The sequence below is a fragment of the Oncorhynchus keta genome, chromosome 23, assembly GCF_023373465.1.
Source record: "Oncorhynchus keta strain PuntledgeMale-10-30-2019 chromosome 23, Oket_V2, whole genome shotgun sequence".
Taxonomy (NCBI): Eukaryota; Metazoa; Chordata; class Actinopteri; order Salmoniformes; family Salmonidae; genus Oncorhynchus; species Oncorhynchus keta.
In genome coordinates this window covers 1799935-1814442 of record NC_068443.1, presented here as the reverse complement: position 1 = coordinate 1814442, position 14508 = coordinate 1799935, and the positions used below count along the sequence as shown (strand labels likewise).

Sequence of the window (14508 nt, the reverse complement as noted above, 5' to 3'; positions counted from 1 at the left end):
ACCAACAGCCGACTGTAATGACATGGTCGGAGTCATTAGTTACCAGTACACCAACAGCTGACTGTAATGACATGGTCGGAGTCATTAGTTACCAGTACACCAACAGCTGACTGTAATGACATGGTCGGAGTCATTCGTTACCAGTACACCAACAGCTGACTGTAATGACATGGTCGGAGTCATTCGTTACCAGTACACCAACAGCTGACAGTAATGACATGGTCGGAGTCATTCGTTACCAGTACACCAACAGCCGACTGTAATGACATGGTCGGAGTCATTCGTTACCAGTACACCAACAGCTGACTGTAATGACATGGTCGGAGTCATTCGTTACCAGTACACCAACAGCCGACTGTAATGACATGGTCGGAGTCATTCGTTACCAGTACACCAACAGCCGACTGTAATGACATGGTCGGAGTCATTAGTTACCTGTAACACCAACAGCCGTATGTAATGACATGGTCGGAGTCATTCGTTACCAGTACACCAACAGCTGACTAATGACATGGTCGGAGTCATTCGTCACCAGTACACCAACAGCTGACTGTAATGACATGGTCGGAGTCATTCGTTACCAGTACACCAACAGCTGACTGTAATGACATGGTCGGAGTCATTCGTTACCAGTACACCAACAGCTGACTGTAATGACATGGTGGGAGTCATTCGTTACCAGTAACACCAACAGCTGACTGTAATGACATGGTCGGAGTCATTCGTTACCAGTACACCAACAGCTGACTGTAATGACATGGTCGGAGTCATTAGTCACCAGTACACCAACAGCTGACTGTAATGACATGGTCGGAGTCATTCGTTACCAGTACACCAACAGCTGACTGTAATGACATGGTCGGAGTCATTCGTTACCAGTACACCAACAGCTGACTGTAATGACATGGTGGGAGTCATTCGTTACCAGTAACACCAACAGCTGACTGTAATGACATGGTCGGAGTCATTCGTTACCAGTACACCAACAGCTGACTGTAATGACATGGTCGGAGTCATTAGTCACCAGTACACCAACAGCTGACTGTAATGACATGGTCGGAGTCATTAGTCACCAGTACACCAACAGCTGACTGTAATGACATGGTCGGAGTCATTCGTTACCAGTACACCAACAGCTGACTGTAATGACATGGTCGGAGTCATTAGTCACCAGTACACCAACAGCTGACTGTAATGACATGGTCGGAGTCATTCGTCACCAGTACACCAACAGCCGACTGTAATGACATGGTCGGAGTCATTCGTTACCAGTACACCAACAGCCGACTGTAATGACATGGTCGGAGTCATTAGTTACCAGTACACCAACAGCCGACTGTAATGACATGGTCGGAGTCATTAGTTACCAGTACACCAACAGCCGACTGTAATGACATGGTCGGAGTCATTCGTCACCAGTACACCAACAGCTGACTGTAATGACATGGTCGGAGTCATTCGTCACCAGTACACCAACAGCTGACTGTAATGACATGGTCGGAGTCATTCGTTACCAGTACACCAACAGCTGACTGTAATGACATGGTCGGAGTCATTCGTTACCAGTACACCAACAGCTGACTGTAATGACATGGTCGGAGTCATTCGTTACCAGTACACCAACAGCCGACTGTAATGACATGGTCGGAGTCATTCGTTACCAGTACACCAACAGCTGACTGTAATGACATGGTCGGAGTCATTCGTTACCAGTAACACCAACAGCTGACTGTAATGACATGGTCGGAGTCATTCGTTACCAGTAACACCAACAGCCGACTGTAATGACATGGTCGGAGTCATTCGTTACCAGTACACCAACAGCTGACTGTAATGACATGGTCGGAGTCATTCGTTACCAGTACACCAACAGCTGACTAATGACATGGTCGGAGTCATTCGTTACCAGTAACACCAACAGCCGACTGTATGTAAACAGGTCATTGCATCACGTAGCACTTTCCGAGGCTAGAAGCCAAATCCTAATGGATTAAACCAATTGAAGGTTCCCTTAGCTCAGGTAATAATATAATAATATAATAATATATAATAATATAATATATAATAATATAATAATATATAATAATATAAGCCATTTAGCAGACGCTTTTATCCAAAGCGACTTACAGTCATGTGTGCATACATTCTACGTATGGGTGGTCCCGGGGATCGAACCCACTACCCTGGCGTTACAAGCGCCATGCTCTACCAACTGAGCTACAGAAGGACAGGTAATATCATATGGAGAGGAGATCCCATGCTCTCCATATTGGAGATGGAAGGACTGTGGCTGCGTTGACGGTCAACCCAATTCTGAACTTTCGACACTAATTTGTCTTTTGATCGATCTGATCTTTTGCCAACAATTGGGTTGCCTGTGTAAATGCAGCCTTTGTGACCTGATTTGTTGACTCAGGTTGATTGACTCCAGTAAAATTCATGGGGAGACATTAGCTACCATCATTACTCCGGTGCTGCTCTCTGTCCATCTGGTGACAGCTGGTCTGCTGTTTCCTATAAGGACATTAACAGCCAGCACGGTCCAGATTTAACCAATCAGCATGGTCCCAACACGGTCCAGATTTAACCAATCAGCATGGTCCCAACACGGTTCAGATTTGACCAGTCAGCATGGTCCCAACACGGTCCAGATTTAACCAGTCAGCATGGTCCCAACACGGTCCAGATTTAACCAGTCAACATGGTCCCAACACGGTCCAGATTTAACCAGTCAGCATGGTCCAGAGTTAACCAGTTAACCAGTCAGCATGGTCCCAACACGGTCCAGATTTAACCAACCAGCATGGTCCCAGCATGGTCCAGATTTAACCAATCAGCATGGTCCAGATTTAACCAATCAGCACGGTCCAGATTTAACCAATCAGCATGGTCCCAACACGGTTCAGATTTGACCAGTCAGCATGGTCCCAACACGGTCCAGATTTAACCAGTCAGCATGGTCCCAACACGGTCCAGATTTAACCAGTCAGCATGGTCCCAACACGGTCCAGATTTAACCAGTTAGCATGGTCCAGATTTAACCAATCAGCATGGTCCCAACACGGTGCAGATTTTCCCATCATGTTGTCAACACAGCTAGAGGCCAAGTCAAATTACACCAAACTCAGATGAATTAGTGATTAGTTGCCCCGCAGACAGATAAATGGAGGTGGTTGTGTATCCATTTTCCCAGCTGATGGGTTTATTAGGGCATGTTTTGCGGTGACCTGGCTTGACCATAACACAGTTTCAGATCAACATGATATACTGAAAGACAGGGTCTAATGTCTGTCATTGCACCAAACAACATTGTGACTCAGTCAAGTAACCTACAATGGTTCTACGCTCGTTTCCATACCATCCATACCATCCATACCATCCATACCATACCATACCATCCATACCATCCATACCATCCATACCTAGGGAGGAAATGATTGCATCAAAAATCAGGAAGTGTATCCTGATCTGAGGGGACATGGGGGACAGCATTTGGTTATACTCCCCACAGAAAGCTTGGGTTTAGTTTAATACTGATGGGGTCCATATGGACAACACAGCTAAAACCCAATTCAATCTATGATCACATCCTCTTGCTTAGAGACAAGCTGAGGAAATGCAAATAGGATTTTTTTTGTTGCTTCAGGATCAATGACCATTCATCCATCCTCTAACATGAATCAATAACCAACGTTTTTCTAGATTACTATGACCTACTCAATACACTGATCACCACAACGAAGTGAGATTAGGCCTGGCAGAGCTGGGTTAGCCCACGACGGGACAGTGGGCATTGGGTTAGCCCACGACACCACGGCGTGTCCCTCGCACCACGGCGTGTCCCTCGCACCACGGCGTGTCCCTCGCACCACGGCGTGTCCATGGCAACACGGCGTGTCCATGGCAACACGGCGTGTCCATGGCAACACAGTCTGTGCATCAGGAAGTAGCAGTCTTTCCTGTTCCCCATTTCATACAGGCTTATAGTTGAACTGTGAATTGACAGAATGTAGCCTAACCTAAATATGTATGTTAACATATGGCATTTAGGCCTTGTGAATGACTTGACCTAGATGGACTTATTATTAGGACCATCGCCATACGCAGCCCCCCAGACACTACGCCATACAGAACCCCCAGACACTACGCCACAGAACCCCCCAGACACTACGCCATACAGAACCCCCCAGACACTACGCCATACGCAGCCCCCAGACACTACGCCATACGCAGCCCCCAGACACTACGCCATACGCAGCCCCCAGACACTACGCCATACGCAGCCCCCAGACACTACGCCATACAGAACCCCCCAGACACTACGCCATACAGAACCCCCAGACACTACGCCATACAGAACCCCCAGACACTACGCCATACAGAACCCCCAGACACTACGCCATACAGAACCCCCAGACACTACGCCATACAGAACCCCCCAGACACTACGCCATACAGAACCCCCCAGACACTACGCCATACAGAACCCCAGACACTACGCCATACGCAGCCCCCAGACACTACGCCATACAGAACCCCCCAGACACTACGCCATACAGAGCCCCCAGACACTACGCCATACAGAACCCCCAGACACTACGCCATACGCAGAACCCCCAGACACTACGCCATACGCAGCCCCCAGACACTACGCCATACGCAGCCCCCAGACACTACGCCATACGCAGCCCCCAGACACTACGCCATACGCAGCCCCAGACACTACGCCATACGCAGCCCCAGACACTACGCCATACGCAGCCCCAGACACTACGCCATACGCAGCCCCAGACACTACGCCATACGCAGCCCCAGACACTACGCCATACGCAGCCCCGACACTACGCCATACGCAGCCCCGACACTACGCCATACGCAGCCCCGACACTACGCCATACGCAGCCCCGACACTACGCCATACGCAGCCCCGACACTACGCCATACGCAGCCCAGACACTACGCCATACGCAGCCCAGACACTACGCCATACAGAACCCCAGACACTACGCCATACAGAACCCCCAGACACTACGCCATACGCAGCCCCGACACTACGCCATACGCAGCCCCGACACTACGCCATACGCAGCCCCGACACTACGCCATACGCAGCCCCGACACTACGCCATACGCAGCCCCGACACTACGCCATACGCAGCCCAGACACTACGCCATACGCAGCCCAGACACTACGCCATACAGAACCCCAGACACTACGCCATACAGAACCCCCAGACACTACGCCATATGCAGCCCCGACACTACGCCATACGCAGCCCCGACACTACGCCATACGCAGCCCCGACACTACGCCATACGCAGCCCCGACACTACTTTGTAGTGTCACTGCAAAGTAGTGGGTGGCACCACTGATGATGTCACCGGCAGCCAGGCTATTGCCTACGCATGGGAGACACGTTTTACGAGTTGAGACCGAGAAGGAAAACAAAAACAACCTTTTTTAAATCGTGGCCCGTAATTTAACAAGTGATTACATTTAGAAAGTGTTAATAATTGAACCATGACGGGGGGCTTCTAAAAGCAGGCTTCACTCCAGTAGACTACAGACTGAGGAGCTTCTCTATATCCTGTCTGACAGGTGGTAGGGTGTTCCTCTCCTCAGAGGTGGTAGGGTATTCCTCTCCTCAGAGGTGGTAGGGTATTCCTCTCCTCAGAGGTGGTAGGATATTCCTCTCCTCAGAGGTGGTAGGATATTCCTCTCCTCAGAGGTGGTAGGATATTCCTCTCCTCAGAGGTGGTAGGATATTCCTCTCCTCTAACTAGTCACTGTATCCTGACAGGTGACAAATAAATGCATCATGAGGACTAATGAGGACTAACGAAAACACACAACGCGGCAATTTAAATTCCACACAATTATTCAAATTAACCTATAAACCGATAAGCATGACTGGTCTAAATGTATTTTGGTGGCGAACCAATTAACATCCTTATCTCCTCCAGAACACAGTGCGTTATTGCACAGCCTCGAGCCTGTGTTCAAGTTAAATTCAGAAAGAACTGTTTGAGACAGTTGTCAACTCCTACATAGTCATTTTGTGACAGGATCTAGGCTGCACAGGGCCATCCTAGACAGGATCTAGGCTGCACAGGGCCATCCTAGACAGGATCTAGGCTGCACAGGGCCATCCTAGACAGGATCTAGGCTGCACAGGGCCATCCTAGACAGGATCTAGGCTGCACAGGGCCATCCTAGACAGGATCTAGGCTGCACAGGGCCATCCTAGACAGGATCTAGGCTGCACAGGGCCATCCTAGACAGGATCTAGGCTGCACAGGGCCATCCTAGACAGGATCTAGGCTGCACAGGGCCATCCATCCACCTAGACAGGATCTAGGCTGTTTCACATACAGTTTCACATACTTGTCACGAGAGCTTAAAAATATTACGTAATTGTAATACTAGTTTGCGTTCAACACACAAGTGGCACGGTATTGGTGGGAGCTGTCTTGCTACTTACGCCCTACCTACCTACACACCATATATTTACATTATGTTTGTCATCTGGTGTCGAGGTTAAAGAGAAGATGTGTGTTATCTCCCCCCTGACATGGGTGACCCCGGCATGGGTGACCCCGGCATGGCCTATTGAGCCAGGGAAGGGAGAGAGCTGGCCAATTACGTGACATGAAATTTGTTTATCCTAAAAAAATTGTTGCGTGCTCGCCTACCGTTGTCATTTAGAAAGCAGTTAGTGAGTCTCGGGTTTAATTTGTTGAAGGGGTAAACATAAATCTTGTGACTGATGATGAGAAGTTGGGCTGATTGATCAGAAGACGTATCAGAGGGCACGGCCGGCTCTGGGCCAGGTCATTAGTAACTCCCAGGACCAGAGCTATCAGAGGGCACGGCCGGCTCTGGGCCAGGTCATTAGTAACTCCCAGGACCAGAGCTATCAGAGGACACGGCCAGCTCTGGTCCAGGTCATAAGTAACACCCAGGACCAGAGCTATCAGGACCAGGTCATTAGTAACTCCCAGGACCAGAGCTATCACGGCCGGCTCTGGGCCAGGTCATCAGTAACACCCAGGACCAGAGCTCTGGGCCAGGTCATTAGTAACACCCAGGACCAGAGCTATCAGAGGGCGGCTCTGGGTCCAGGTCATTAGTAACACCCAGGACCAGAGCTATCAGAGGGCCAGCTCTGGGCCAGGTCATTAGTAACTCCCAGGACCAGAGCTATCAGAGGCACGGCCAGCTCTGGGCCAGGTCATTAGTAACACCCAGGACCAGAGCTATCAGAGGGCACGGCCGGCTCTGGGCCAGGTCATTAGTAACACCCAGGACCAGAGCTATCAGAGGGCACGGCCGGCTCTGGGCCAGGTCATTAGTAACACCCAGGACCAGAGCTATCAGAGGGCACAGCCGGCTCTGGGCCAGGTCATTAGTAACACCCAGGACCAGAGCTATCAGAGGGCACAGCCGGCTCTGGGCCAGGTCATTAGTAACACCCAGGACCAGAGCTATCAGAGGGCACGGCCGGCTCTGGTCCAGGTCATTAGTAACACCCAGGACCAGAGCTATCAGAGGACACAGCCGGCTCTGGGCCAGGTCATTAGTAACACCCAGGACCAGAGCTATCAGAGGGCACGGCCGGCTCTGGGCCAGGTCATTAGTAACACCCAGGACCAGAGCTATCAGAGGGCACGGCCGGCTCTGGGCCAGGTCATCAGTAACACCCAGGACCAGAGCTATCAGAGGACACGGCCAGCTCTGGTCCAGGTCATTAGTAACACCCAGGACCAGAGCTATCAGAGGGCACGGCCGTTTTAGGTTGTAGTTATTATAGGAATTATGACGCGTCAACTATCTCTCTCTACACCATTAGTATTTCATATACCTTTGACTATTGGATGTTCTAATGGGCACTTTAGTATTGCCAGCCTCATCTCAGGAGTTGATAGGCTTGAAGTCATAAACAGCGTTGTGAAGCAAACATTGCTAAGACCTGCTGGCAAAACGCACGAAAGTGCTGTTTGAATGAATGCTCTATCAAATCATAGACTTAATTATAACATAATAACACACAGAAATACGAGCCTTCGGTCATTAATATGGTCGAATCCGGAAACGATCATTTCTAAAACAAAACGTTTATTCTTTCAGTGAAATATGTAAACGTTCTGTATTTTATATAACGGGTGGCATCCATCAGTCTAAATATTCCTGTTACATTGCACAACCTTCAATGTTATGTCATAATTATGTACAATTCAGGCAAATTAATTAATTATGGTCACAGTTCCCAACGAGGCAGGAGGCCCAAACTGCTGCATATACACTGACTCCGTTTGCACTGAACGCAAGAGAAGTGACAATTTAATATTGCCTGCTAACATTAATTTATTTTAACTAAATATGCAGGTTTAAAAATATATATACACTTGTGTGTATTGATTTTAAGAAAGGCATTGATGTTTATGGTTAGGTACATTTGTGCAACGATTGTGCTTTTTTCGCGAATGCGCTTGTTAAATCACCACGCGTTTGGCAAAGTTGAAGTAGGCTGTGATTCGATGATAAATTAAAAAGGCCATAATCAGGTATCCAAAAAGGCCAACTACAGATTGTTATGAAAACTTGAAATCGGCCAATTAAAATCAGTCGACCTCCGACAGTTATGGAAGCTGCTCACCAACAATTTTTTTTTTTTTTTTTTTGTCTTTCACCAGCTTAAGGTTGATTTCAATTGTCAAGTCAAATTAATGTATTTTTAGGAAGTGTTCAAGTCACATCGAAACAAAAATGTCACTCGACTTTGTAGACGGACGTAATCTGTCAACCTAAAGCGATATAAGACACACCGACTGTCAACATCACCAGCATTGTGGTCAATTAAAAAAAAAAAAAAACTGGTACGATAAACAAGCTAGAACTAGTGTGTACATAAGACAATCTGTACACGTCACTGACTGAGCCAGTTACGACACCCGAACGAACACAGGAGGAGAAATGTAATTTCATGAGGTTGTAGTATCGGAGGTGGTAGATGTGGTGAAGTTATCGGAGACCTCGGTATGCACAGATGAGTCTGACAGTAGGAGTGAAGTTTATGGGAAAAAATAGGGACTCTTGCCTTTAACCTGATCCATTTGTGGATTCAGGCTGGGGGGGAAAAAAGTTTGTGAGGGTAACCAGAAATGGTCTAGTGATCATTTATTGTTTCTGTTGGTTTGAGGGAGAAGGCGCTCAGAGTAAAAACAAAAAATGGGAGGCAAGAAAAGTGAATTGTTTCGCTTTCAAAAATAATATAATATAATAATAATAAAAGACTTACAGTCAATGGGTGGTCCCAGGAATCGAACCCACTACCCTGGCGTTACAAGCGCCATGCTCTACCAACTGAGCTACAAAGGGCACCAATGAAAGGAGTGATAACTGGGGTAGCAGTAGATATAAACGCTGACCAGCTGAGGGGAAAGAGACTGTGTATGTGATGCTCGTCGTTTGATGCGACGCAGACAAGGTGGCGAGAGTGAGGAAACAGAACAGTCATTGTCTTCTCTTTTGACCTTTGAAGTTGAGTTTTTGCCTGAAAGTGATGTTAGGATATACAAGTTATCCTGTACGTGCTTTTGTACCGAATACATTACGTTGTTACAGGTGTCAAGCTGATGGGTATGAGGCAGCAGTGTGTAGGTGGGAGGGTCCAGGTGGGAGGGTCCAAGGTGTGCAGGTGGGAGGGTCCAAGGTGTGCAGGTGGGAGGGTCCAAGGTGTGCAGGTGGGAGGGTCCAAGGTGTGCAGGTGGGAGGGTTCAAGGTGTGCAGGTGGGAGGGTTCAAGGTGTGCAGGTGGGAGGGTTCAAGGTGTGCAGGTGGGAGGGTTCAAGGTGTGCAGGTGGGAGGGTCCAAGGTGTGCAGGTGGGAGGGTTCAAGGTGTGCAGGTGGGAGGGTTCAAGGTGTGCAGGTGGGAGGGTTCAAGGTGTGCAGGTGGGAGGGTCCAAGGTGTGCAGGTGGGAGGGTCCAAGGTGTGCAGGTGGGAGGGTCCAAGGTGTGAGAAGTGTGCAGAAGGGCATGAGAAAGGAATGTGTAGCATTAGGGAAAGTGTTAATTGTAGGGGTGCCCATGGAGCTGGGGATCAGAAATGTCCCATGCGAGAGAGAGAGAGGCAGGTTGAGGTTTCCAGGGTTAGAGAGGAGCAGGAGTTGTCATATGCTGAGGCAGTGAAGAAAGTAGAGGAAGATGGGTCAAGGAGGAGGAGTGGTGAGAGTAGTAGAGAACTTTTTGTCCTATCCCTCTGGACTGGGTTATGCGTTTCAGTAAGATTGGGATTTTGAGCATTTATAGCAACGGTTATCAACTGTACAGCAGGGATGGAACAGAAGTCGCAGAAAATAGTGGTGGAGGCAGCTGCCGAGAGGTATTTAGGTGTGTGAACACATGACATCAGAAGAGTTGCAGTGTGTGTTGTGTTGAAGGATGGTAGGAATAAATGCATGTAATTAGTGGAGTAGCGTGGGGTTAATTTAATTTCATATAATTTGAAAATTACCGAGTGTAGTGTTAGATGGTAGGGTATTTATTTAGTACGTTTTTGTTTTTCAAGCAAAGTATAAAGGGAGTTGTACCTCAGTCTAGTAGGTGGCGGTAATGCAACAAATTGGATGCCAAGCGCCCGTTAAACCCCGTCCTCTGAACGAACCGGTCCGTCAGCTGGGTGCCGAGAATACATTTGTATTCCGACTTGTTTTGTTTTTTGGTTTTTTTAAGTGCAATACACGGAAAACTAGTTAGAACGGTTGACGTTAACATTTGCTACCCAACTCAAACGTTGCAACCATTCACCAACCAAAATACGTGAGTTATACAAACCTAGTTAGTTAGTTAGTATAACCACCAATGACTACTTCACAAGCAGGACACCTTTAGTTAGTTGGTTGGTTAACTACATGTCCTCCTTGTATGTTAAGTTTATTGGCTTAGCAAGTTGTAAACTTTTGCACTAGTTAAGGAATACCTGGATAGGTTATCTGGACAGTCTTTATCACAAGAAAGGGGAAAGATAGCATGTAGTCAGAGATGTATAAAAAAACGATTCGGTACAGTTTATGACAAGACAAGACCCACGCACGTCGACCGCGTCACTGACATTCCCGTGATTCACACAGCGGCCTGTCTCCGTTCCCCGAACAAAATGGCGGCGGCGGACAGCCTAACGCGTTAACTACGAACCGAAGGGAAGTGTGAAATCATCAGAGAAATACAGGCTTGTCTCGGAGATTTAAAACAAACAACACATATATATATATATATATATATGAAGGTAAAAATGCACTTACCTTTAAATCTGAGGTCACAGGGGGGATCGAGAACAAGGATTTGCTCCAACTTGGACATATTTATCTACAGCGTTGTCAGAGACACTGACGAGAGGTGGTCCTGCTCGTTGGAGCTGAAGAGTCGCTGACTGGTCTCTGGTCTAACAACCTGAACGAGCAAATATTTCAACGCGCGATTCTACTGCGCGTTCACGTGTTTGGGTCTTCACTAATTTTAATAAGAAACTCATTTTTTGTTGAATCTGATTTGATTAAGTTAGTTAGTTAATCAAATACGCAATAGTCATGTAGGCTACTTGCTTTTTTTTGTGTTTTTTTTTGTCACAGATCCTAACTGGAAATATATGTGGTTTACAGATAGGTCTAAATGCCTTATTGGTTCACATTTGTTGATAGAGCTATTTCAGCAAACGTGATTTATGGGGTATTTTGATAGGCATGGTTCCAAATACTGTATTGTTTAAGTGATACTTCTCTGTATATATGTGTGTGTTGAGAGCAATGACTATATACATATATAGGAAGGGGTTGAGAAAATAACTTGTGCATGTGTAAGAAGGGTGTGTGTGTGCCTGTTCTCTCTCTCTCTGTCTCTGCGTCTCTCTCTGTCTCTCTCTCTGTGTATTAATGTGTGTAACCTGTATTTAACTAGGCAAGTCAGTTTAGAACAAATTCTTATTTACAATGACGGCCAAACCCTAACCCGGACGACACTGGGCCAATTGTGCGCCGCCCTATGGTTCTCCCAAACACGGCCGGTTGTGCCACAGCCTGGAATCGAACCAGGGTGTCCGTAGTGTCACCTCTAGCACTGAGATGAAGTGCCTTAGACCGCTGAGCCTTCTCGGGAGCACAAATTAAACCCTATTTGTTTTACAACTTTAAACCCAGAACACTCTCTACTCTGCCTTTCTCTCTTCGGACCTTTTGAGAGCCTCGTCTAGGGTTAAGTCCATCTTCGTGACAGAGAGGTGGGGCAGACTTCCCTGTCAAGAGCACGTGTAAAACTGTTGAGAGGGAGGGTTAGTCTGGAGTAGAGCGCCGGCTGACAACCCGATCCTGCTCCACTCTCCTTATCTTTCCATCTATTTACAGCATTCCTAAAGGTCAGAGACCAATAGCTTCACTGAATAGGTTCAACTCTTAAGACAAAAACCTTTGGTTTCCTTCAACATGAGAGGTTATAGATAAGGGGAAGTTCAAGGGTGATAACCTTGCAGTAAATGTTTACTTAAACAGTTGTTATACTGTATGTCAGACTATTTTAGAAAGTTAGCTGAAAACGGTCAAAATGCCAAATAAAGTTGTAATTATTTCACTGTTTTCCCTACAGCATGTTTGGTGGGATAAATGTCAACTGTCAAATCAGAGGAGAGAGAGAAGAAAAAAAAACAGGAAATATATTCCAATTGAATTGAGCTTAATGTAAACAGCCAATCAGAGCGGAGCAGACAGTGGGTAGATAGATACAATGTATCATTTTACAGTTGACTGCACTTGGAGCCATGATACCTGACACCGATTCCACTCACAAATCATGTTTACACTTTCTTCTGGTTTCTCAAATAGCATCCGACACGTGTCAAAATAAATGACACCACCATTTCCTGTTAGATGTCAGATGCGTATTCCCTGTGTAATCGCATATAACTACAAACAGCCTTTCCCCTAGTTTAATTTATATAGGTGGGTTGGCAAAGGTCGCAACCGATCCAAGCAACATCCAGGCACTCTGACATCAAAATGTCAAATGAAACCAAGACAGTAGACACCAGGCAGGAGGTTAGAGGGGGCTGAAACCAAGACAGTAGACACCAGGCAGGAGGTTAGAGGGGGCTGAAACTAACACAGTAGACACCAGGCAGGAGGTTAGAGGGGGCTGAAACCAACACAGTAGACACCAGGCAGGAGGTTAGAGGGGGCTGAAACCAAGACAGTAGACACCAGGCAGGAGGTTAGAGGGGGCTGAAACTAACACAGTAGACACCAGGCAGGAGGTTAGAGGGGGCTGAAACCAACACAGTAGACACCAGGCAGGAGGTTAGAGGGGGCTGAAACTAACACAGTAGACACCAGGCAGGAGGTTAGAGGGGGCTGAAACCAACACAGTAGACACCAGGCAGGAGGTTAGAGGGGGCTGAAACCAAGACAGTAGACACCAGGCAGGAGGTTAGAGGGAGCTGAAACCAAGACAGTAGACACCAGGCAGGAGGTTAGAGGGGGCTGAAACCAAGACAGTAGACACCAGGCAGGAGGTTAGAGGGGGCTGAAACTAACACAGTAGACACCAGGCAGGAGGTTAGAGGGAGCTGAAACCAAGACAGTAGACACCAGGCAGGAGGTTAGAGGGAGCTGAAACCAAGACAGTAGACACCAGGCAGGAGGTTAGAGGGAGCTGAAACCAAGACAGTAGACACCAGGCAGGAGGTTAGAGGGGGCTGAAACCAACACAGTAGACACCAGGCAGGAGGTTAGAGGGGGCGGAAACCAATAAAGTAGACACCAGGCAGGAGGTTAGAGGGGGCTGAAACCAACACAGTAGACACCAGGCAGGAGGTTAGAGGGGGCTGAAACCAACACAGTAGACACCAGGCAGGAGGTTAGAGGGGGCTGAAACCAACACAGTAGACACCAGGCAGGAGGTTAGAGGGGGCTGAAACCAACACAGTAGACACCAGGCAGGAGGTTAGAGGTCGCTGAAACCAACACAGTAGACACCAGGCAGGAGGTTAGAGGGGGCTGAAACTAAAACAGTAGACACCAGGCAGGAGGTTAGAGGGGGATGAAACCAACACAGTAGACACCAGGCAGGAGGTTAGAGGGGGCTGAAACCAACACAGTAGACACCAGGCAGGAGGTTAAAGGGGGCTGAAACTAACACAGTAGACACCAGGCAGGAGGTTAGAGGGGGCTGAAACTAACACAGTAGACACCAGGCAGGAGGTTAGAGGGGGCTGAAACCAACACAGTAGACACCAGGCAGGAGGTTAGAGGGGGCTGAAACCAACACAGTAGACACCAAGCAGGAGGTTAGAGGGGGCTGAAACCAACACAGTAGACACCAGGCAGGAGGTTAGAGGGGGCTGAAACTAACACAGTAGACACCAGGCAGGAGGTTAGAGGGAGCTGAAACCAACACAGTAGACACCAGGCAGGAGGTTAGAGGGGGCTGAAACCAACACAGTAGACACCAGGCAGGAGGTTAGAG

The 14508-nt window shown here is 47.8% G+C and overlaps 1 protein-coding gene across 1 annotated transcript in view; it reads right to left on the bottom strand.

Annotated features, from left to right (window-relative positions):
- Nucleotides 1–11468, bottom strand: part of LOC127910874 (vesicle-associated membrane protein-associated protein A-like) — a 29131-nt gene extending 17663 nt beyond the window's left edge. Inside the window, exon 1 of the mRNA XM_052475954.1 lies at nt 11301–11468. Within this exon, the coding sequence (XP_052331914.1) occupies nt 11301–11358 (58 nt within the window). The 5' untranslated portion in view covers nt 11359–11468. The remainder of the gene's footprint in view (nt 1–11300) is intronic.
- Nucleotides 11469–14508: the final 3040 nt, after the last annotated feature.